At 39.9% G+C, this 23,914-nt stretch overlaps 3 protein-coding genes across 5 annotated transcripts; 1 reads left to right on the top strand and 2 right to left on the bottom strand.

The window, feature by feature from the left end:
- Positions 1-50: 50 nt before the first annotated feature.
- On the bottom strand, positions 51-3,198 carry LOC146552642 (fibrinogen-like protein 1-like protein). 2 transcript variants are annotated; one of them, XM_085256594.1, is made up of 3 exons: positions 3,063-3,198; positions 2,704-2,860; positions 51-1,135 (listed from the first exon to the last, which is right to left on the bottom strand). In XM_085256594.1, exons 2-3 carry the CDS (start codon positions 2,846-2,848, stop codon positions 441-443), a joined length of 840 nt encoding a protein of 279 aa, XP_085112720.1. In that variant the 5' UTR covers positions 2,849-2,860; positions 3,063-3,198; the 3' UTR covers positions 51-440. The 2 variants fall into 2 exon arrangements, with proteins under 2 accessions (XP_085112720.1, XP_085112721.1); XM_085256595.1 differs by lacking the exon at positions 3,063-3,198 and having other exon boundaries at positions 2,704-3,006.
- Positions 3,063-8,467, bottom strand: LOC146552641 (KATNB1-like protein 1). Its single transcript, XM_085256593.1, has 10 exons — positions 8,319-8,467; positions 7,342-7,454; positions 7,196-7,233; positions 6,828-7,113; positions 6,626-6,741; positions 6,487-6,537; positions 6,317-6,406; positions 6,120-6,224; positions 5,931-6,024; positions 3,063-5,838 (listed from the first exon to the last, which is right to left on the bottom strand). The coding sequence occupies exons 2-10, from the start codon at positions 7,447-7,449 to the stop codon at positions 5,797-5,799; spliced, it is 930 nt and encodes a 309-aa protein (XP_085112719.1). The 5' UTR covers positions 7,450-7,454; positions 8,319-8,467; the 3' UTR covers positions 3,063-5,796.
- Positions 7,946-23,622, top strand: acp7 (acid phosphatase 7, tartrate resistant (putative)). 2 transcript variants are annotated; one of them, XM_085256591.1, is made up of 15 exons: positions 7,946-8,086; positions 8,828-8,886; positions 9,084-9,221; positions 10,093-10,293; positions 10,634-10,816; positions 12,568-12,593; positions 13,461-13,558; positions 18,049-18,111; positions 18,845-18,959; positions 19,179-19,292; positions 21,029-21,095; positions 21,456-21,523; positions 21,620-21,691; positions 22,052-22,189; positions 22,283-23,622. In XM_085256591.1, exons 3-15 carry the CDS (start codon positions 9,113-9,115, stop codon positions 22,346-22,348), a joined length of 1,320 nt encoding a protein of 439 aa, XP_085112717.1. In that variant the 5' UTR covers positions 7,946-8,086; positions 8,828-8,886; positions 9,084-9,112; the 3' UTR covers positions 22,349-23,622. The 2 variants fall into 2 exon arrangements, with proteins under 2 accessions (XP_085112717.1, XP_085112718.1); XM_085256592.1 differs by lacking the exon at positions 7,946-8,086 and adding an exon at positions 8,192-8,643.
- Positions 23,623-23,914: the final 292 nt, after the last annotated feature.

Raw genomic sequence — 23,914 nt, 5'->3', positions numbered from 1 at the left:
AAATATGTTGGTGCGCTGCTCCTTTGTGTACCCACTGAATGGAAGATGCCTTGCACAGGCTATTTTTTTTTTATTATCTGTCATAAGCTATAATGCCATGAAACACTTCTTGGTAACTGTGATAAACCAGGAGTCTGCACTTGCAATTTTCAGAAAGAAAAAAACAAAACTAAAAAACATGCTTTGCTTCAAGTATACTGACTTGGTGTGTGATGGAAACAAAGCTAGAGCTAAATCTGTACTGCGACTTTTTACTGTATTTCAAGTTTGTGATGCGTTTTTGTTTCTTTTCAGTATTTTGTGATCATGTCCATGCATTTTTGAATAAAATGTGGTCAATAGAAGGTCCAGTAGTCACTACAAGAAAATCCCTGATATCACCCATTGTTGTGTTTAATGACAAAAACTCAAATCTGGCACAAATCCTGGGAATGACGTCCTTATAGCTCATCCTTCTTGCAGTCTCCACTCTGAATCAGTTTCACTGTGTCAGAAGGTCTCACCATCATCCATGCATACTTGCACAGCCGCTCCTTGTTGCAGTCTTTTTGCCAGTAGATGACATTTCTGCGATTCAGATTGGCGCCGGCGCAGGCGTCGTACCACCAGCCTCCTCCCGGCACCCCTTGAAACTCCAGTTTGGCACAGTTCTGGAAGTAGTTATCATTGTCTCTGTCTTTAGTGGTGAATTTCTGGTTGTCATGGAGATAGTTCTCTGTATCCAGCGTCAGAGCGTCTACGGTCGTTCCCTCAAACAACCCCAGTCTCAGTCTATAAGCTGATGCTTCATCCTCCACCAGGAATGGATCATACTCTCCCATCTTTGTGACAGCATCTTGGTCCACAAGTTTTATTCCTAGTTTATAGCGTGCAGGCCCACGGGTAAGCTGATGAAGGTAGTCATTCCCAAGCCAATGATCTCCAGTGATAAAACCAAAGCCTTTCTTATATTCAGCCCAAGTGCAATCAAAATTCACACTGCTATTCACAGTAATGTGCTGCACCACGGTCCAGCCTCCCTCCTGCATGGCACAGTAGGCCACAATGGGGGAGTCCCCTGGTTGGATCAGGTACACTCCGTCTCTGGCCCGGCCTGAAGAGGCCATCAGCATTTCATAGCAGTCTCTGGGCAGCACTGTTGAGCAATTAAACATCAGTCATATCAATCAGGGCAATCAGAATTACTTTATAGCTAAGAATTAGGCAGGTTTATCATATACATCACACATCGAGTCTATTACTCCATTACCAGCTTTTTTGATAATTACCACATATTTGTTTTGTCTTCATTTAGTACAAAAAGGTTTAACGTGTGAAAATGACAGTTATTTCACAAAGTTTATGTACTGATCCTCGACTCAGTGGAGTAGCTTTCTAAATTCTGTAATATTATCGTGATTGAAATGTGAAATTTAAATAACTTAAACAAATTACAAGCTGCTAGTAGGTGAGCTTTTCAGCTGCACATTCGTTTTGAAGTCTTCAAAAGGAGACGCAGAAGCTTTGTTTGCTTTTCCCAGTTTTTACACCAAGCTAACTAGCTTGCTAACATTAGCGTCTAGCTTAGAGAAACAGAACCGCCCCCCAAATGTTTTTCAAATTGCCAAACAACTTCTTTAAACCCAATCCATGCACAATTTGGTTATGTCTAATTTAAGGACCCCTCAGGTGTTCAGTGAATAGTTGCGGTCTGGTACAAACAATGCAGGTCAGGAATTGTAGTGATGTCTGAAAATTTGCTTACCTTGTATTACTTTCCACCCAAGGCATGATTAGATTTAAACACAAGTGCTAAAAGTCTATAAAAAATCCAGTACTTTATGAAAATGATCATTTTATTTATTTGAGGGACAAAATATCAGATCTTCTACTTTTGGAATCTGGTTTATTGTGCAGCTGTTGTGCAGCAATAAATAGCTTTAAATAAATTTACACATGGCCCAGATGGACTACAACATGTCCAAACCATCCTACTCCTTCAATTGTGCCTTGGAAAACATTTTTATGATGTCATGTTTCTTTTCTTCAAAGATAATCTTTCTAATATTACCAACAACCTTACGTGAACAGAAAGCTGTAGACAGGCAGAAATGTTGCTTTGAGAGAGCCGTGGCTTTCTGCTTGCAGCACTTGCAATGCACACTGCTCTTGTTCACTGTTCTCCTGATAATTTTCTTAAGAACATTGATATTAACCAATGTGAGAGAGGCCTTTACTTACAAATCACACTCTTGGAATAAAGTCTGCTGATCTGCTTTACATGGACAGGGTAACAATTCTGTCCAACATTTCTGAATGTGAAAGGACCGTCTGTCTGATCACATTCAAAAAATATGTTTCTGTACAAAATAATTTCTCAATGTTTCCCAGGTAAGCACAATAAAACATTGCTTTTCTAAAAGTTTTCTAATAGATTGCCTTTTAACAATGCACAAATAACCTCAGAGGACCTAATGCTTATCATCAGTGAGTCAATAAGCGATTTGGATCTAGAGGTTGGAATTAAACTCACATCCACAAGAGTAATCTTCACAGATAATCACAGATATGAATGTATTCAGCGTTTAAAAAAAATCAAATGATTTTCCAGACTAGTGTTTTGAAAATTCTCCCAAATCATGTTCAGCTTTTGTCCAAATCCACAACTGAAACAGACAGGAAAGAAAAGTCAAACAGGAAGTGAAAGCCTGCATAAATAAATACCTCTCATTCCACGGTTCAGGACCAATTTATGCTCATCTGGTGAAAGGAGATTTAGGTTTTCAGCTTGGAGATGCTCCATGTCAAGTCCAGTCACACTAAGCAGCAGCAAAACCACTGCTGGCGACAGGCATCTCAAATACTTCATCCTTTACTTTTTCTGTGATCAAACCAACAGCATTTTTTTAGTGATATGAGCTGATGTAACAAATACAAAACTCTATCCATCCATCTATTTTCCTCCGCGTATCCAGGCCGGGTCTCAGGGGCAGCAGCCTAAGCAGACAACCCCAGACCTCCCTCTCCCCGGCCACCTCCTAATACAAAACTGTGCTGAAGAAATATAAAATCAAAGCGCTTACATTAAGTAGAGCCACCTGTGTCCTGAAACACAGTGTAGAAATGTGTTGTCTGTACCAGAACCGTCTCCCACTCTGTATTTGTCTCCTCTGATCGAATGACAAGCAGCAGAAACACAAACACAATGGCCGACAGCTGAGTTCGGATTGAGAGACTGAATTGCAGTGCCCGTGCCTAGCTAGAGTTGGACTTTATCCTCAGGTTCACCTTAAAATGATAGACACCAGTCCTCGACTTATCTGTGCAAAGTGAGATAAAACCCACATTTAAACACATATCTCTGCCTTACTTAAATCACTTCAACTGTGAATGAGGTTTAAAGTCCAGCTGAGACTGAACTCTAAAGGTTCAGCCTTTGCTCATTTCACTCCTCCTCCTATTGAGTGTTTTTGTGAGTTAATTGGAGTGTGAAAGCCCCTGATCTCAACTGGTGTTTGCCCTCTGCTTCAACACAAGCCTATTATCTTGATTTATATCTAACAAGCGTTGTGTTCTGCTACAGTACTTAACGTTGGTGATTCTGTAACCTCCTGTATCATTAGTAGTTTAGACCCTTGTTATTTGTTGGACACTGGGATATGTATGAGAAAAAAAACTGCCCCATAGGACTTGTATATATCCAGAAGTATTAGAGTAGTACACAGAGTACGGTTTCATTTTTGAGTTAGCACGCTGCACAGAACTGAAGCATGTTCATTGCATTTTACACATAGAATTGATTAAATGACCTCTTTTTAAATTCTGATCTCTTTTATTTCTTTATGTCATGTAACATCCATCAGTCTTTCCTCCCCATGTGAATTCTGCTGATTGTTTTTGCCTTCAAATTTTACCCATTTCAGAAGCATAAACACTAAAGAGCCAGAAACATCTGGTTCTTTAGTGTTAGTTGACCTTTTTCAAAGAGTGTTGCTTGTAATCTGACAGTTTAGTTCAAGAGTAGGGGAGACCGGGGATAGTTGTAACGTGGGTCAGTTGTAACACTTCCAATTTCTCCAATCAGGGCTAAGTTTCAAATGATGTGATTAATCCTGTGCATGCCCAACTCAGTTGTGCTATCACATGTGAAAAATCAGCACATTTTGTCAAACACAAACAATTTAACATGAAAAAAAGTAATTTGTATGCCAAAAAGTAAGTTTTTCTACTTTATTTCAATTTCTAATAGCATTATCTGCTTTGCAGTTAAACTCATCAAACTTAAATTATGTTATTTGTATGTCTATGGGGATATATTCTGTGTAAGTCTTTAGTGCTAATGTTTTAGCCGTTGGCTGTAATGTTAGCTAGTTCATGGCTATAGGAGTCTGGGTCAGTTGTAACAGCAACAGTCTGGGTTAGTTGTAACAATAATGCAGATGTTACAACTTACCACACTATTACTTTAACTTATATTAAACAAGTTGGGGCAACGACATCAGCAGAGAGAGGTTCACTGGTCGCATTTGTATATGCGGTTAATGCCATTGGCAACACAATTCCTCCACTGTTTGTGTTCCCACACATACACATTCTCACACTGTGTCAGAGATGGACCAGTAGGAAGTACTGGTAGTGGAAATAAATCAGGATGGGTGCAAGAAACAGATTTCCTCATCTTTCTGAAGCACTTTGCAAACCACACCAAGGTAAGCCAGGATAAAAAGTAATGGAATTGCGATGCTGGTGAACAACTACATTTTTTCAGCTTCATTGTTATGTTCAAAATTGGTGCAAGAGTTGTAGGTTATAATGCCCACTGAGCCAAAGAGGCCAAACTCAAGGAAGACCAACCAAAATTAATGAAATATTCAGTTGCAGAAAATTCCATAATTTGTCTTTTTTGGGGGGTTGGAATATGTTCAAAAGTTAGATTTCTGCATTCTGACACACACACACACACACACACACACACACACACACACACACACACACACACAGCTACATAAATGGCTCTAACTGCATTCATGTGTTGAATAAACAAAGATTACATGTTAATGTTTTGTTAGTACCCTTATTTCATTGTGTTACATTTCACCCCAGGATATGTTACAACTAACCCAGACTATGGGGTTAATTGTAACATTTCACTCTTTGTGTTTGAGACCATACCATGCAATGGGTAATTGTGCTGCAGAGAAAATAGCTGCACTATTTAATAGCCGAGACATGTAAATACTTTGCATTACATTTTGAATCCACTACCTTAAAAGAGCTCCAATTTACAGACAGAAATGTCAAAAATGTTACAACTATCCCCGGTCTCCCCTAGTTCAACTTAAGGTAAAGACAGTCATATACAGTTTTACGGAAGATGCAATTGTTGTTTTTGCAGCCATAAAACAGAAATATTAGTGGCATCCCTTTTTAGTGTTTTTGTAACATATCATTATAATATCAATCACAAATGACAAAAAAGTGTTAATCATTAATGAAGCAGTTAAAAGGACAAAAATCTTACAGTCATCACAATATCTGCGTTGTGAAAATAAGTGGATAATTATTTACAAAATACTACTTTGCTACTTAAGAGAGAAATTATCGGCCTTGTCACACCATTGCTGTTGTAGACATTGCTCAATTCTTTAGTTGCTTAAGCTGCTCTGCAAATACATCCAGCCCACACTAAGAGCCAGTCAGTGCAAACGTCAGCAGCTACTATGAATAACACTTTCAAAACTAAGGAGACTGTTCATGCGCCCTGAGGCGAATAAAATTGAATTGAACTGTTAACGGAGAACGATGCGTTCAGGATCTTCACTGCTGACATGTGAGTTTAGACAGGAAGGAATCAATGACCTAAGGGGCAAAAAGATGTACATAAAATGCAAAAACATAAACACACACATATATACACATATAACTAACAGTGTTAAATTCTGCATGTTTACCTTTGCCATGTCTCCTGCAGGTCCTGGAACAGACTTCAAAAAGGGTTCCTGCTGCCACAATTCCCATAACTGCTGATTAAAAACTTGAAAGTTTCTGCAACAAAGGAATAAATCATACAACTCTGGCAAATTAATGTCAAAAGATTGTGCTTTTTTTTTTTTAATTAAAAATAAATATATTAAACTTACTCATCCAGCAGAGAGTTTGTTGAGCCACTGAAGCCACTATCTTTTAGATCCTCCCACCAGTTTTTTAAAACTGAATTTACCCACTTTAGGCCAACAGTAAGATGCCTATAAAAGAAAATACAAAAAATAATTATCCTGCTGCTAAACACAATGTTATTGTACATGTGTAAAGTGTTTTATTCAGCAGGATTACTCACGCTTCATATGGACTGCTGAGGACTTTGCCAACTAAAGGAAAGAGGTCGACACAACAGCCGATGGTTATCTTTGAAGAATCCTCATCAATGCTGCAGGGAAAATATAAAAATTATTGTAGTAACACTATAATCTCAGTGTTACTAGGATATTTGCAAAACTCAGTGCTCACCATTTGCTTATGAGCGGGAGAAAGTCAACAAACACACCAGTATCTTGGATACTGTACAAAAAATATGATGTAATCAAACTTTGGAAATACTAGCAAACAAGCATTGGCGCATGTTTGAAAGCAGCCGCACGGCGCACACCTCAGAAAGTATGTCAGCAGCTCTCCAACATTTCTCTGCCACAACGTTAAAGCCACTTTGAGTCTTAGATTTCTTCCAAAAAGCACGTCAGTCAGCGTGTTGTGATCCCTCGTGAGCTGGAAAACATAGTCAGCTTTAAGTAGTTTCAGCTGCGTGTTTGCAAGAAAAGTAATTCATAAAACAATGCAAACGTCTTACTGACCTCAGTCAGTACACAGTAGTCAGCCTCTTCACAACCAGTTCTATCAGTTCCTTGGTTGTTATTGATATTATTGACATGAAATGGGAAATCCCAGGGGTCCATACTGAAAATATCCTGCTGTGTGCCCTGCAAGACTTTTGTTTCATTTTCCTTGTTTGGAGCATCACAAGTTCTCCCAGACCCAAGCTGCTTTCTTCGAGCCACAGTCAGATGATGAGTCTTCCTTTTACATGACACTACCCGCTTCACTCTGCCTGGGTTGTTCCCAGAGCGGCTAACCGGGTATCTGGATGGGGTAAAATTCCAAATATAGCTTTTAATCAAAAACAAATGGCTGTAAAAAAAAATGCAAAACAGGCAGGAAATACCTCTTTTTGTTGCACTCTTCATTTGCAGCATCATCCGCCTGAATTTAAAAAGACAAAACATGGCGATGCACAAACACAGCTAGAGGCATAAAAAGCACCAGGAACCAGAAATAGATTTGTGCAACATAATGACCAACCCAGCTCACCTGTTTTGTGTTTCTCCCTTTAGGATAGCTCACTTTGTACTGTGCTGCATCATGATGCAAGCGATCCTCAACATTTTGGCTCTCTGCATCTTCAGTGTTGGGGTCCATTATATCTAAAAAGAAAGGATATATGAATGAGTTAACAAATTTATAAACACGACAAAATACATACATACCTCACTGAACCTTAGAGCCTTTGCCTGAAAATCATCTAAGATCAACTTAATGTATTATTTATATAATTTTTGCTCATTTCCTAACTTTTACCATTTTTGTAAGACAAGATAAAAACTTTTAAGGCGATTAAAAAAATGCATATCACAGGATTTTAGAGGTTAACAGTGTATGAATCTTGTGTTTCTGGCCATAAATGGCTACACATTGTGGACAGTGTAAACATTATCTTGTCCCCACAACATACGGGCTACACATGTCCAAATACACCGTTTACCACTGCAAACAAAGTAAGATAGTAATAATACATTTTTCCCAGTAAATCAATCATTAATTCTTCATCTAATATTCTGTTTATAACGCGACACGCTGAAAAACAACATCTCCCACAATCCACTCGGCCATTGTTATCGTTCTGCACATGACGTGGTCAGGAAGCGCTCTCCAGCCAAAACAGCTGGTTGAGTTTAGCTTAGCTGTAACTTTTTATTTTTCTGAATATATGTAATTTATTCAGAACAGAAGTCGTTTGCGCTTTTGGAGACGATCATTCACTGCCTTTAGCTTAACTGTAAGTGTTGTACAGAGGCATGAATTTCTTTGTTTCCTATTGCACTTAATGCAAAGTATTAGCTTTGAATTATCGCTAACAAGTAATTAAGCCAGGTAGCTAACAGTCAGGTAGCTAACAGCTAACCAGACAAAAAGAAAGAAGCTTTTTAATTGTGTTCCAACCAGCGGTCGAGGAAATACATGTGAAAATAAATGCGTCACAGCATTTAAAGTGAAATAAATAAACAAACCTGTAAGCTTCTCCAAACAGAGATATGACAGTTAAACACTTTGATTCTTTTTACGCAACTAGCCGGCGGTACCGCCCATCATTGGAGAATAAAGCAGCCTATTCATCATTCAGCTGTTGGACTGTGCACCCTCTATCGGCTATTGACACAGTGTTGGTGCACGTTTCACAACCAAAACACACAGCTAAGAGAATCGTCAATGATCAGCCTAACTGACAATTAATGTAACTGATAGATCAGATCAGCTGGTATAGTAGATTTTGACTCAATTAAAAAGCACGATTTTGTCTTCATGGGCTGTGACACTGATAGTGTCTTTGTTCTGGTAAGTCCAGCATAGCAGCTGCTTGCCTTTGCATTTAATTGATCTGAGGCAAGCCATAGCATGTGAGCTTACCTCTTCTGTCTTTCACTGCAGTACTGCACAATGAAAAGCAACATCACATGCTTTTATTGTCACATCATCTATTTCTAAACTTGTTGCTGACTCTGCTGTTTTGGTTCTGCAGTTTCATGGGCTGAATGGAGGTTAACTGATTTGGACATACTCAACAGAGACCAAAACACAGTATGTGACTTTGTTTATCCTAACTACTCAGCATGTGTAAACCTCCCCTGAGGTCATGTCATTTACTGGAAGGCTTTAAATATCGTCAATATTTCCAAATGTTTTTATACTAGTGCCTTTAGAGTCATGTGATTTTTGTTATGAGAAGTCGGAGATCATGTGATTCAAGTGTGTGTGTGTGTGGCTTCTTTAATCAGACGTTTGTTCCCTGAGGTCCAGCATTAAAATGTCGCCTGTTCACGCTGCCTGTGCTTTGCTATTTGCTGCACCCCTGCTGGTGCTCAGTGTTCCTCCTATTTGGACCCAGCCAGAACAGGTGCACCTCTCCTATGGAGGTAAGTGTTTGACCTTTTCCACCTGACACATGTGGGATACAGTTTTTCCCCTTGGTCAAAGGAGCTTGCAAAGAAAAGCGTCTGGACTTCTTTAAGTTGCTTGAAGACGTTTCACCTCATCCGAGAAGCTTCTTCAGTTCTAAGGTCAAATGGTGGGGACCCACACCCAGTTTCACACCTTGGCTCAGGCGATTAGAGGATCATCAGGGGGTCCTTTTGTCCCTCTTTGGGGGGAAACTCCCACTAGGTTTAAATCTGGGACTCTCCACCATTTGACCTTAGAAGAAGCTTCTCGGATGAAACGTCTTCAAGCAACTTAAAGAAGTCCAGACGCTTTTCTTTGCAAGCTCCTTTGACTACGATGACCTGGATGACTGAGAACCTTCACAGACATATTTTTCCCCTTTGAAATACACACAAGTATCCAGGTCACTTGCAGATTTACAGATGTTTTGTACAAATTGCTCAATATTCTGTTAACTGACTACATCTGACTTTTTTTCAGGCAGGTTCACAGAAATATTCCCTGACTGTATTTTTTGTCATGTAGGTTGAGGACACCGTTTAATTACCTAAACTTCCAAACCTGTATCTAATGCAGCATAAAAACCCTTTTGTTCTTTTCTTATGAAGGTGAAACATGTGGTACTCATTATTGAACTGATGTCTTTATGCAAGTACCTGGCCAACTCAAGTCTGCCTTTATAATGCTTCATCTTGCCAGCAGCAAGATCAAAAGTTCCACTCTTGTAAAGTCAGCTTTTTCACATCAGCATCTTTTGGCTTTAATAAATGCACCAGTAAGTGTATCCAATGTTCCTGTCAGACAAATCTGCATCACATTTCAAATAAATGGACTTTTCTTCTTCAGGAATGCCAGGCACTATGGTAGTGACCTGGACAACCTTCAATGAGACAGAGAGCAAGGTGGAGTATAGCCTTCTGGGGGCTCGGCTCTTTGAGATGAGCGCCATAGGACACGCGACTCTGTTTGTTGACTCGGGAACGGAAAAGAGGAAGCTGTTCATTCACAGGGTCACACTCAGAGGCCTCAAACCGGCAGCTTCGTATGGTGGGTGGAGTTTTTATATAGCTGACATTAGGGTGGCTGTATCTGTAGGTCCTTTATTAATTAGATGGTTGGTGGTTTGATCCCTAGCTGCTCCAGTGAGTATGCCTAAAATACTGAAACCCACCTTGGTGTGTGAAGGTTAGATAGAAAGCACTTAGGTAGAAAAAATGCTTGTACGTATGGATGAATGAGGGATGTTATATAAAGCTTTACTTTAAGTACTCATGTAGAGTAGAAGAGCACTCTATACAAACGAATCTATTCTCCATTTAGCTTTTGGCTCTCACACCATCTCATGGATCACTTAACTGTGAAACTTTTTTCCTACATTTTTTTCCAGTCTACCACTGTGGCAGTGAAGAAGGCTGGAGCGACGTGTTCTTCTTCACTGCTCTTAATGACAGCACTACGTCCAGTCCCAGGTTTGCTTTTTATGGTGACCTCGGCAATGAGAACCCCCAGTCTCTGGCTCGACTGCAAAAGGAAACTCAGCTCGGAACGTACGATGTCATCTTACACATAGGTAACTTCTACCCTTCTAGATATTTTATCATTCATCATTGTAAAAGAGGCATTAAGTTATATAAACCGCAGCTTAAGGCATTAGTCATCCACAGCTTGTATTAACATAAATCAAATCAATTAAGCCAGCTGACATCCGACAGAGATATCTAATGAGGAGGCAATATATCATTGTGGTAATTACTGTAATTACCATAATAACACAGAGTCATCATTTGCACTTATTTGCTTTGAGCATTATGGGATGGATTCTGGTCACTAGCCTGCTATTCATCACTTCACTGATTAAACTGCAGAGTGTAGGTTTTTGTTGTGAACCTAGTTTTGATTCACTGGATCGCCAGCTTTTATAATCTCTCCATTTTTAATAATAGGAAATAATGTTTCTTACCTTTTTATTTCTCCTCAATGTAAACACTAAGTGAACTACCTCTCCCGCTGGTTCCCGCAGTACAATTTGCAACACAACTTGCTGAGGGGGTTAATAATATATTAGTTCTTAAATATAGACATCTGAGTGATCTTAATGCTGTGAAGTCATAATGTATGAATAATGGGTGAAGCAGTGCATTTAGTTATTTTGTACCAGTCAAATGTCATTCATAGATTTTGTGTTTGTGTAATATTGGTAATATTAAAAGTGGGGAAAAAAACCTTTACCTCACATTTTGCAATATTTCGCTAGATATTCTATTTGGTACAGTGACATCAAATATCAATATTTTGTTAAATAATTCACGAACAAGAACGCTCATGTCATGCACCACCAACCTGAGAAAATGTTACATTAAACTGGTTCAATCAAAAAACCATCCTCCTAATTCAGAGCAAGCTAATGGCTCAGAAACAAAAACACAAGTATCAATTTTTGTGAAAAAAAATCACGAAAGAAAAAAGGAAAATGCATGAAAATCATCAAATAATAATCAACCAATCCTTGAAATCTAGTTCCTCCAATAAAAAACAGTAAAGTGTAAACTTTACTGTTTTAAACATATTGGCCTTTAAGTTGACATTTCTTGTTCTTGAGTTAAAAAGAGTCAGGATTTCTAAGGATCATCTGAAGTTTAAAGTGAAAGAGAGCAGCTGTTGACAAATGGCGCTTTATCACAAGCAGTTACACAAAGTTAGAGATCAGCAGATTTATGTACATCTCTGCTTCAAATACCAGTTTACATTTTTCAAGTGTGATGACTGATGGCTTAAAATGGTTTATTTATACTTTTACAATAATTCTGTCATCGCTGGACATGTTTGCTGTTGTTCAACATCTAAATCACCAAACTGTCGAAGCAGTTCTTGTAAAGACTGGTGCAGCGATCGTGTCTGTGCCGGGAATAAGAAAATAGAGAGAAACTGTTTAATTTAGTTTCCCATAATAACAGAAAGCAAGGAAAAGCAAGATGATGTAATCCCCCGTGAAACTATAAACTGTCATTTATACATTTTGGGGTTTTGATGATAGGCACAGTCAGACTAGTTGTCTCCCAGTTTCTAGCTGCGTTGTGGTTTTAGCTTCATTATGTTTAGCTTCTTTATATCTAACACTAGAAACGAAACAGCAAAATGCCAAAACTACGTAAGAGTTCAGCTCTCTTGAAATAAATTCTGACAATATAAATCTAGTGAAGCTGATTAGATGGTACTGCTTGGGGAAACTTAATCTGCACATCTTGTTTTTACATTATGCTGGCAAAGAGTGAAATCATGTAAAAGATTCTAATCTATAGATTTTATGTGCTTGTTTTACAGGAGACTTTGCCTATGACATGCATGAGGTAATTTACCCTTCTATCTTTCCAGTCTTGTGAAATGTGATCAAACCTGCACCTAGTTTCAATTAAGGTCACTGACAGCAAAGTTCTTATACTCTTAAAATCACTCTGATATATCCCTGATTCCAATAAGACAGAAGAGATAAGCCACTTTACCTTTCTCTACTGCACACCACTGTTTGTCCTCAGGGCATGTGAGAGCTTTCAGCTGTGGTTGGGACATTAGCATTGCTGTGAAACGCCTTAAGCCCGCAGTGAAAGATGAGAGTACGGATTGTGTCGCCCAAGTATTTCATGAATAAAAGTGGTGCTACTCAAAACCACAGATCTTAAGTCCCAATAACATATTGGCTCATATGAAATCCTCACAGCTGTCACCTTTCATATTAGAGGACATAACCTTGTCTCGGATGCTAATATCATTTTCCCTTAAATAACTTTGCGCGTTATTAATGCTGTTTTTTAATAGGGAGAGAATGTAAAATGCAATCATCAGGCTGCTGCAAAAATTAATAACCATAATTCATCTGAGCTGTGTTCTCAGCTGGAATGTGCAGGCACCACCTGCGGCTTCGCTGATATTATAAATAGAAAAACAGAGAGAGAATTTAGCCTGAAAGGTCGTTAATGGCTGTGGCAGGTAAAAGCCATCAGAGGAGAAATGAACCGCGGTGTGCTTTTAAAGCACCGCAGACAGTATTGGGATATTTAAGACGAACTCTTCAAGTTCCATTGAGGTTTATTTGGTAGCCTGTGCTACGTTCCTGAAGCATTCTGGAAAATGGACTGAATGTGCAAAAATGAACACTGTCTTAACAGGAAGTTCTTTGACATCATGTTTAATGGCTCAATGACACTGTGTGATTCCAGGATAATGCCAGGATTGGAGACGAGTTCATGAGGCAGATCGAGTCCATAGCTGCCTACGTGCCCTACATGACCTGTCCCGGCAACCATGAAGCTACATAGTAGGTGAAATTCAACTGAATCTCTCTGCTGTCTCTCTCATTCATACGATGCATCCATAGGTGGAAGTCAGGCACACGTTCATTACAAAAACACGTTCTTTCTCACACAGCATCTGTTTGTCTGCTGTCTGCCTTCAGCTCTGTTTTTCTTTTTCTTTATATTTGCACCACATTCTGCTCACAGAGCCAGGAGTGTAATTAATGGGTTTTGGACAGAAAAACAGCAGTGCATGCTATATCTCAAGGCTAGCCCCATCAGCTGCACTTTTTCTTCTGCAAAATAGAGAGCACACTCGGTTAGTCCTGAAAAGTCTTTACTGTACCGTTTGAACAGATGGGAGCTATTTTTGTCTCCGAAGTCTGGAGCAGCATTAGGAGCCACCAAGTTCTAAACAAGTCAACACTGTCCAAAACTAACATTAGTCTGACTGGGAATCATCAGCTTAATATCTGTTTTTGAGTTTCCAGAGATGGCCTGCGGTGGTGGGAACTGTCAGTATTTTCACTCACGGTTACCAAATGTGCTCTTTGCATCTGAGTGTGGGAACTTATCTGGATGAAAACACAAGACAAAGCCTTAGTTAAATGGTAAAATCTTAAATTAAAGTAAACTATTTCATAATTTTTCAAACAAAACCCTGAAACATTGCTTCTTCTAGCTTCTTAGATGTCAGGTTTTACAGCTTTCCCTGATTTTATCTATAACACTTTAGTAAATCACATATAATAAAGGCTTTTGTGCTGTTTTGGAGATACCAAGCAGTCTGAAGGAGTCAGCTTGGGTTAAAGAAACTGTGCAGTAAATAGTCAGTGAATGTTTTAGAGCAAAAGAGCCATATGTAATAAAATAATCTGCAGATTAATTGATGATAAAAAAACCCCCAGCTTACAGTGCGACTCTACATGCAATCATGTATGCATAGATATTATTCAGTGGGTTGCCCCCCATTAGCTTCATAATTACAACTCGACAATTCTCCCTTATAAAATAAAAAAACACATTATTACAATATGTCACTTAACTGTTTCAGTACATTAAATTACACATTTATTAGTTATAGTTAAAGTCAGACTTCTATAGACATTCATATGGTTTTTATCATGAGGATCAGCAGCGAATGGATCCCTGAATTCCAACAACATCTGCTGGAGTTAGAAACTTTCAGTGGTGTCTGATCCTGCACCATAATATTTACTTGCCGCTTCTATACGGGGACCGTTCTCACTCTCTTGGCTTTGCCATGTGTAATAGGACTACTGTCTGCCTCTTTATTAAGGAGCTGCTAACAGTAGTCTCTTTTTCTTGGCGCTGCATCCCGACATAAGAACCTGATATCAAAAACCAGCTCGGTGCATTACATAACCAGAAATGCAGCTCTCCCCCCCGCCCCCTCTTCTTCTATACCTAAATATGTGTTTCGTTCTGTGGTGTCGTCCAGAATCCAAGTATACCCAGCAGCTGGGCCCTGCTTTTCTTCCTCACTTTCTGTTGTGCTCCGTCTCACTGTACTTCTCTGTTACTCTCGCTTTCCAACCTCAAAACCTAATGAGTTAAAGGCGATTAAAACGGAGCCGACCACAAAGGTTTTCAGTCAGCATTCCAGCTGCATGAGAACAGCCGGTCCACGGAAGATGCTAAGGCCCCAGTCAAGGCTGTCTTTGTTCACCAAGATGAGCACGTGGTTCAGCAGACCAACGGTCATCATCTGAAACAATGATATGCTCCATGAATATTACAACTGGATCCTTTAAGTTGTCATACTGCCTGGATTTAGCCCATCAGATGATGAAAGGAAAGAGTTGACGAGCAGGGAAAATCTTACTGGGCCAGTTGAAGCAGACGGGTTGTTCTGAATTTGACATCCAGATTTCTATCTCAGTGTTAATTTAAAAAACCCACACATTTAGCTGGAAAGATGACAATCTGACTTAGAATGACTCACATTTTTTGCTGAACTCCTATACAGATCAATGACACAAATGAACGCTTGTCATGTCTGTGCTAAATTACATTTCCACTGCTGAACTACAGACTTGATAGCTTGTTTTTGATTTAGTTTCAGCCAGTGAATACATTTCCTGTATGTCTAAAAATCCAGTGATTCAAAACTAAACAAAACAGAACAAAAAACCTTTTTCTGTGTTCCCAGATCCTTAAAATGCCTGCTGATACCATTTTTAGCCACAAGATGGGAGTATGAACTTAAGATAAGATAAGATAACCTTTATTAGTCCCACACGTGGGAAATTTGTTTTGTCACAGCAGGAAGTGGACAGTGCAAAAGTTATGAGGCAAAAATTAGAATACAATAAGAATAAATACAGTACACAGCTGTACAGAATAGAATAGAATAATATACTATATACAGTAGAATAAAATAGAATAAAAATATACAATAAGATAAAAATAGAATACAAATACAAATACTATATACAACTGAGTAAAAATACAACGATGACAGAAAGGATTATTGCACTTAGTATTATTGCATATGTATGGATGTGTGTGCTTGATCAGTTAAAGTCTTTATTATGGAGTCTGACAGCAGTGGGGAGGAAAGACCTGCGAAATCTCTCCGTCCCACACCGTGGGTGCCGCAGTCTCCCACTGAAGGAGCTGCTCAGTGCTGTCACAGTCTGCTGCATGGGGTGGGAGATGTTGTCCATCAGGGATGACAGCTTAGCCGCCGTTCTCCTGTCACTCACCACCTCCACTGGGTCCAGAGGGCATCCTAGAACAGAGCTGGCCCTTCGGATCACCCTGTTCAGTCTCTTCCTGTCCCCAGCAGAGATGCTGCCGCCCCAGCAGACCACGCCATAAAAGATAGCACCACACCATATATTATATATATTATATTAGGACTCTTCCTTATTCACCACAGTGATCACATTTGGCTGTGAAATTTCAATCACAACAGATTTGTTTGGGATAAAGAGCTCATCCTTATGCTTTTACGTTAGGTTGAATGACTTAAGTAAAGATTTTTTTGTATTATCTATACTAAAAGATGAAAAAATGTCCTTCATATAATAACTTTGAAATAAAGTTCGTACCTATAGCTATTTTTAACATTTTAAAGGTGCCATCTGTAGGATCAGCCTGCCATTGTGCACATGAAATGATGTTGAAACAAGCGGCTCACAAACTGACCTTTGCTGGGTTATCATGCTGACCATTTAAACCTGACCTCGGTGCCCACCCAAACTACAGGTGACATTACTTTAAGACTTATTCAGCATTAGTTAAGAGCTCTGTGATCCTCCTTTTAGGTCCTGAATCCTGGCCTTTAACCTCTGACCCTGCTGCTCTCAAGTTACCCCTAACTCAACATTACCCCTAGCCCTACATTAAACTTGTCAATTCAGGGATCTGCTACCCTACTCTGGCTGCTGCCGAGGAAATTGCCTCTTTTTCCCACCTCCCCTACGTAAGATAAGAAAATAATTGTTCCCATCACCTTGCTTAGTTAATGGCCTGTTGAGAAGACTGGCTCCTGCCTTCTAAATTAAAAACTGTGAAAAGAGTCTGACAGATTGGAGTCTGGGAGAGCTTCCCATGAAATATTTTTTTTAATTTTTACTCTTTTGCGTTGTAAAATTTGGAGATGCTGGTTTGATAGTGTTTTAGCATCTCTCGAGTTTCCAATTAGTATGTGTCTGTTTCATGTAGTGCAATGAGCAGCGATGGACTGATCACTTTAAGTGTCCGGCTATATCTAGATCAATAAAAACCGCCATGACTCGGTGGTGAAACCACTGCAGGACTACCTCAAAACTGGATTCCTCTGATGACTGCTGGATGTAAAATTACAGTCTTCTTTTAAAACGATGTCATGGTTTTAAGAGAGGTATATTTAGAGACATGTTCTTGATTGACAGCTGTGGCACTCTCGGTCATGGTGGCTCCTACTCGCTTATCCCATGTCCGGCTCCACCCAAGCTCCCTCATGTTGACCAGAGTTTGATTATCTGGCTCCACTTGCTGACCATGATTTTAAGCCTCAGACTATTCCATCACTAAGCTATAGGTTGATGTCACAGAGGCTACTTTGCGTTTCTGCCCAGCCTTTAATTTAGAGAGGGATCCTCTGATAGCTTGCATGTAGCAGTGTTTATAGTTCCTTTAAATATCTATGACCTTCCAGGAGGTCTTAGAGGTTGATGGTTGTTTTCAACCGATGAGGTATAACTCCAAGTCTTCTGCCAGGTTTAGATGACAAATGAAAAAGCACATAAATCAAAAGAACTGCACCAAATGCAGGGGCTTTTTTTCCACGAACAGCTGGTTTATTGTATTTCAGAGAAAGCTTGGAATTATCTTAAATCTATTCTGAATGGATTGCAGTTTTTCCAGGCGCTGGTATAATCATCTCAAACTATGAGAAAGCAGCAGTTTGAGGTGCTAAGTGCTGCTTCTCATTTATTCAAGGAATGTAGAGTGCACGATCAGTCCATCTCATTGCGTTTCTCGCTATATTGTTTGTTCACAGCAACTTCTCCAACTACAGGAATCGCTTCAGCATGCCAGGCCAGACCGAGAGCCTGTGGTACAGGTAAGGGAGCTGCTTTAACAGCAATCAATTAATGCACCGAAGCAGGTGAACGAATACGAAAGCATGTCATTGCAAGCCCTGCACACACCACTCGTGATGAGTAATTCATTGTTTTCTAACAGCGGGCCCATGTGAAGTGTCATGTTAAGTGTGTCAAACGTCCTGCTGTATTTCAGTAAGCATTAATGAGTCAGCAGAGGAGTATAGAGCTCTCTTAGTATAGCTTACTTCTCCTATCTCACACACTGAGACTACACAAAGGAGCTATACATCTGACAGGTGTGACTCATCGCCCACCACAGGCCTCCTTCTGTCAGACAGTAAGATAATACAGTACATTGCTACACCACAGGCCAGCTGCCCACTCTCTGGGCAGGGCTGCTGGCTGAGAGCCTTCCACTCATGTGCACAGTTAGGAGGCAAAGAGAAACTCCATCCAGGCAACTGACTGCAACTGGAAACTGTTCATAACATTAAGCACACATGTACAGTGGCACTCTTCCATTAACCCTACAGCACGGACATGTAAGCACTCACAGTACAGTGCGGCCTTTTAAAGAGCAGTTTAGTCTATTTTATAACAACATGTGAGTGACGCAACGTCGTCTGGATCTCGGAGTATTTTTCACACTTTGCGGTTTAAAGTGAGACCTGCTCTTGCTTATCAGATGACTTTTAACACGCTTCCTCTCCTGGGTCAGTGCCGTGTATTATTTTAACAATGTCTCCGCAGCTGGAACCTGGGCTCAGCGCACATAATCTCCATTTCCACCGAGGTTTACTTCTATCTTGACTTTGGCCAGGACCTCCTCTTCAAGCAGTACGACTGGCTGGAGAAAGACCTGGAGGTTAATGACCACAACAATTCCATCTGTCCACTGTGGCTAAGTCCTTTCTTTTGTTCCCACACTTGCTTTGACCTCTTTTTTTCTCATTTTAAGACCAAGGTCATTTTATATCATTATAATATTCAGAATTCTCATTTCAGTGAAAGTAAGAGCATGTTGCTGAATTTGTTTCCCTGTTTTAACGTGGCACATGTGTGGCTCCACTTTTGTTTCATCTAGGAGGCCAACAAGCCCGAGAACAGAGCAGTGCGTCCTTGGATCATAACCATGGGGCACCGGCCCATGTACTGCTCTGATGATGACCAGGATGACTGTACTAAGTTTGAATCCTATGTATGTAAGAGTGTTGTCTGTTAATTTACTTACATTGCTACAGTGAGAAATGGTTTATATTATATAATAATTTTTCACAATTAATTGTGTAGGGCACTTATTAACCTTCCTGCCTTCTTGGGACCTTTTTGTGCCACTGCTATGTGTTAAATGGCTGCCATTTCCACTGTGTTCAGTGGAATATAACCAAACTTGCCACAGGATAGTTTTTACCTGTCAATGTTAATATTCCAGTGTGAATTCCTTAAATCAGCCTAAAATGGCTGAGCAGCAGAAATCCCCACACCCATCACCCTGGGGACCATTTTCTGCCCATTGACTTCCATTATAAACGCTATTTTTCAACCCCAAATTATCATCATATGATTTTATTTTTTCTTCTTTTCTTGGATGTCAATGAAGACTCAGGGCCTTGAAGTTTTAATTTTTAAATTGCAAAAAAAATAATGGCAGGTCAAAATGTATGTTGGTGCCAATCTTTGGTCCATCTAAAGGCCTACTTATAATGACAATCACATATTACTTCAACTGGTTTTTTGTGGAAATATTTAGTTTCGTTTTTTGGTTTTTGGGGCTTATAACACAGGGCGCTCATGTAATAACACTGGGATTTGAAGGGTTAAAACAACGAAAATATAATTAAAACTTTACATGAATATTTCAGGGAGAAGTAGTTTTACAAGGTTGGCTAATTTAAAGTGGAATAAAATATGGATATATGGTCTTTTTATGGCGTGGCTGAGAATGGTCCCTAGGGTGATGGGTGTGAGTTTTTTAAAGGATGGCAGGAGGGTTAATGTAACTCCCAGGCTGATGTTTTTATTGTTGGACTAGAGTAGCTTTGGATGATTTACAATCCCCACAGATAATACAGTGTGTGAAAGAAGATGTTTTAACTCCTTCGCTCCCCCTTTGAAGATTTTTTCTGATTGGTTGTCCTTTGCAAATACAAGATTGAACAAAACAGAAGTTGGGCAAGCCCGACTTGTGTTCCTCATATGACAATATTAAACATTCAGATTAATCTGAAGGCTGAGCTTTGGTTCACATAAGCTGGGCTCATTATTTAAACCTTTGACTATGTCTAAAATTTTATAGAAAAATGATCGAAAACATGTACAGACAGGCTGAATGTCTAGCTTAGTAAAGGGTGATAGTGCCACCCATACCAGTGCCTTGTGGGGTATGAGTGTGGTGTTGTTTAGCTAAATTCCAGACTCTTTACTAGTACTATTCTGTATTACCATATCGGTAATTCACTCTATAGGTGTGATGTAATTTTACTACTGCAAACGTCATGTTGTCATTACCTTAAAATACCGTGAGCCTTGGCTTTAAAGAAGCTGCTGTTAATTGGGAGCTGTGTTCCCGGTTATGTAAACAGCAGCATGTTTGTGTTGTTAAACATTTTATTTTTATCACATAATGTTATTTGCAGGATTTATTTTCACAGCCTTGCTTTACACTTAAATTGCCCCTGCTAGGAGACATGACAAGCATGTTGCAGACTGGCCAGTCCACAGAACCCATAAGCAGCACGGCGTGCTGGCATAATCACTGTAATTTGGAGCAAATAGTTTCCACCGGGGCTTGCTTCTCTCAACACTTGGCATTGTTGAGAGTGAGGCAGGCACAGGTAATGGATGCCTGCCAGATAGTGTTTCACCCAGCAGGTAGTGGTTTGGATGTTAATGTCAATTCATATTGTCATTATACCTCTCTCACCTATGTCTCAGGTCCGTCTGGGAAGGAATGACACAAAACCACCGGCTCCAGGTCTTGAGGATCTATTTTACCGTTATGGTATGCTACCTAGTCTGTGTGCTGCTAATGGGTGTTTAATATTGCAAATTTGCACACTTAGACTAATGTCCTAACAGCAGAGCAAACCAAACACCAGGCCTTCTGTCTGGCTGAAATGCTAACAGCCTGTTTTCAAAATGTTTTTCCTGTATTACGTTTCTCAGACTTTTCGCTCGGTTTTAATTATTTAATTTGTGATGAATCGCTGTCAGGTTTTGTTTCTCTGATCGTAAGGTTTTGTTGTTTGTTGAGAAATCTGCAAATTAAATAGGCACAGGTTCTGAGGAACTTTCAGTTGCACCACTGAGCTGTTTGTGTATGCTTCTCATCTATGAAAGGGTTTTTTTTTTCCCCCCACAGGAGTGGATGTGGAGTTGTGGGCACATGAGCACACGTATGAGAGGCTGTGGCCTGTGTATGGTGATAAGGTCAGCTGGTGCATTCTTACTTCACCCCATCCTTCATCCTTGCATTCCCCTGTTGTAAACTAGTGTTCCAAACTTATTGTGCTTTGCTCCTTGAAGGTATTCAATGGCAGCAGAGAACAGCCTTACGTGAACCCCAAAGCTCCAGTCCACATTATCACAGGCTCTGCTGTGAGTAGTTTCACGTCACTGTGTCACTGTTAACATTTTTGTGTGCAGGTCAGTGCGCAAAGTGACAGTGAAATCAACAGAAATGCCGTTATGTATGGTAAACAGCTCTGTCTGTGCAGCAGCTGGTCCGCTACATGAGTTTAGTACCATCTGTTGGTCTGGTTAACTCTTTTCTGATGTGGTGGTGAACAGTGCAGAGTACACTTTGTCATCCAACCACAGAGGGATTAGTCATTGGGATATTAAAATGCAGACAGACTCACACCAAGGCACAGCCGCAGTTGTAAATGTCAGAGTCTGAGGAAGGCATGTGGCTCCTATCTTAAAGGCTCTGTGTAATTCCTGGTTAATCTTCTGCAGGGCTGCAGAGAGAAGACTGACAAGTTCAATCCAAACCCCAAAGAGTGGAGTGCTTTCCGCAGCAGAGACTACGGCTACAGCCGTATGCAGGTGGTCAATGGAACCCACCTGTACTTGGAGCAGGTGTCTGATGACCAGGTGAGCACACGAGGAAGAATGTGTGAGTGCGATTCATTTTACGACCAAGGAATATTGCTCGGATGATGACAAAGACTTTTCTGTGTGTTCCAGAATGGGAAGGTGATTGACAGCATATGGGTGGTGAAAGAAAAACATGGCTTCTCTGCCCGGGTATGAAGACTGTCTTTCTTAAAGCAAATGCACTTTGAGCCCAAAACAAGTACTTTTTGCCTCCAAACCAATTATGCGGTGATCATAAAACTTATTCCTGCTCATTTGATTTCACTGAGCCTTGTGCAATTTTAAAAACACCTACCGTATTTTTTGGACTATAAGGCACACTTAAAATCCTTTAAATTTCTCAAAAATTGACAGTGCACCTCATAATCCGGTGCGCCTTATGTATGAATTCTGGTTGTGCTTACTGACTTTGAACCGATTTTATATGGTACACGGTGCTCAAAAATCTGTCAAAAAACGTTTTAGTACGATTTTGGTAAGCTACGAAGCCGCAACGCTTGATGGATTGTCGGAGCATTACGGCTACCATAGTCAGGAGCATTGTGGAGTAATCTGGGTCCAAAACTCCGTCTTCTTCAGGTCCCAAAGTCAAACGATCACTATGGCATTACTGAGAGTTGAAAACTGTCTAAATTCTTTCATCTTTAATAAAATGATCAGCGTTGCTGCTTTACCAGGTGTATCAATTAAGTTTAACATCCAGGCATCCATGAAAACAGAATCTATTAAATTTAACAGTTAGAAGTTAGCAGGAAGTTAGCTCGCTAGCTTCCACCTAAGCATGATATAGCATGTTCTGACTGAGAGATTTCTGAGAAAATTAAAACGTACAGCTCTGCTATCACTTCCAGCATAAATGAAGACAGAAAACTAAACAGCAGTGACTTTTGTAGGGTTACTGAAGCTGGGCTAGCTGCTATATATTGATGTGCTACGTGATTGCTAGCGACACAGCTATGTTAGCATAACAAACACAGTGAAGCTGGAGGATGAACGCCAACCTTTTTCCACTCGAAAGTTAATGTGAGGGTTCCTAATGGTTAGAGACAAATGCAATCGCATGGCAGGATGCTGTAAACGGACCAAACTTCAGTCAGGAGAACAACTGAGATAATCCATCCACAATACGAGGTTAGTCATTAATATACTGCAACAACATGGGACTAGAACAGCTGCAAGAGAATTCAACATTAATGAATCAATGGTACAGAAGTGCAGGAAGCAAGAAGAATGAGTTCAGTAAAGTTTGACTTATCTGACTGGTTTGTTTTGCTTAATGCGCAAAATCCGGTGTGCCTTATGGTCTGAAAAATACGGTAGTCTGATACTCTACTGTAAATTTGCTGTATATAATGTGACTGTAATTTACTGAAAGGTGTTCTGATTTTCTATGAACATTGGAATAAAAAAATGTCTTATGTTTGATTATATTTGGATTTTCTCACTGTAATTCATCCACTGCAGTAAGCTTCAGTTGTTAGTTGAACTTTCCTTTAGAAAGTAGATGTAGGTCCCTTTATTTCTGCCTGAATCGGACAGGATGAATCTGGCAGACAAAAATCTGCATTCCCCTTAGAGAATATTTTTCATTTCAAAAACCTGCAAATGCACTTAGACATATCAGGTCTCTTCTCTATCAGGCTATCAAGAGGACAGATTCTCCCTTGGCTAATCCTATCAGGTTATTGGAACCTTATTTGATAGCACATCTGTGTGGCCGTC

The sequence above is a fragment of the Mchenga conophoros genome, linkage group LG19 (genome assembly GCF_057382185.1).
Source record: "Mchenga conophoros isolate Kocher_MC1m ecotype Shallow Benthic linkage group LG19, M_conophoros_male_GT1.1, whole genome shotgun sequence".
In the NCBI taxonomy this organism is placed as follows: Eukaryota; Metazoa; Chordata; class Actinopteri; order Cichliformes; family Cichlidae; genus Mchenga; species Mchenga conophoros.
This window is presented reverse-complemented; position numbering and strand designations above follow the sequence as displayed.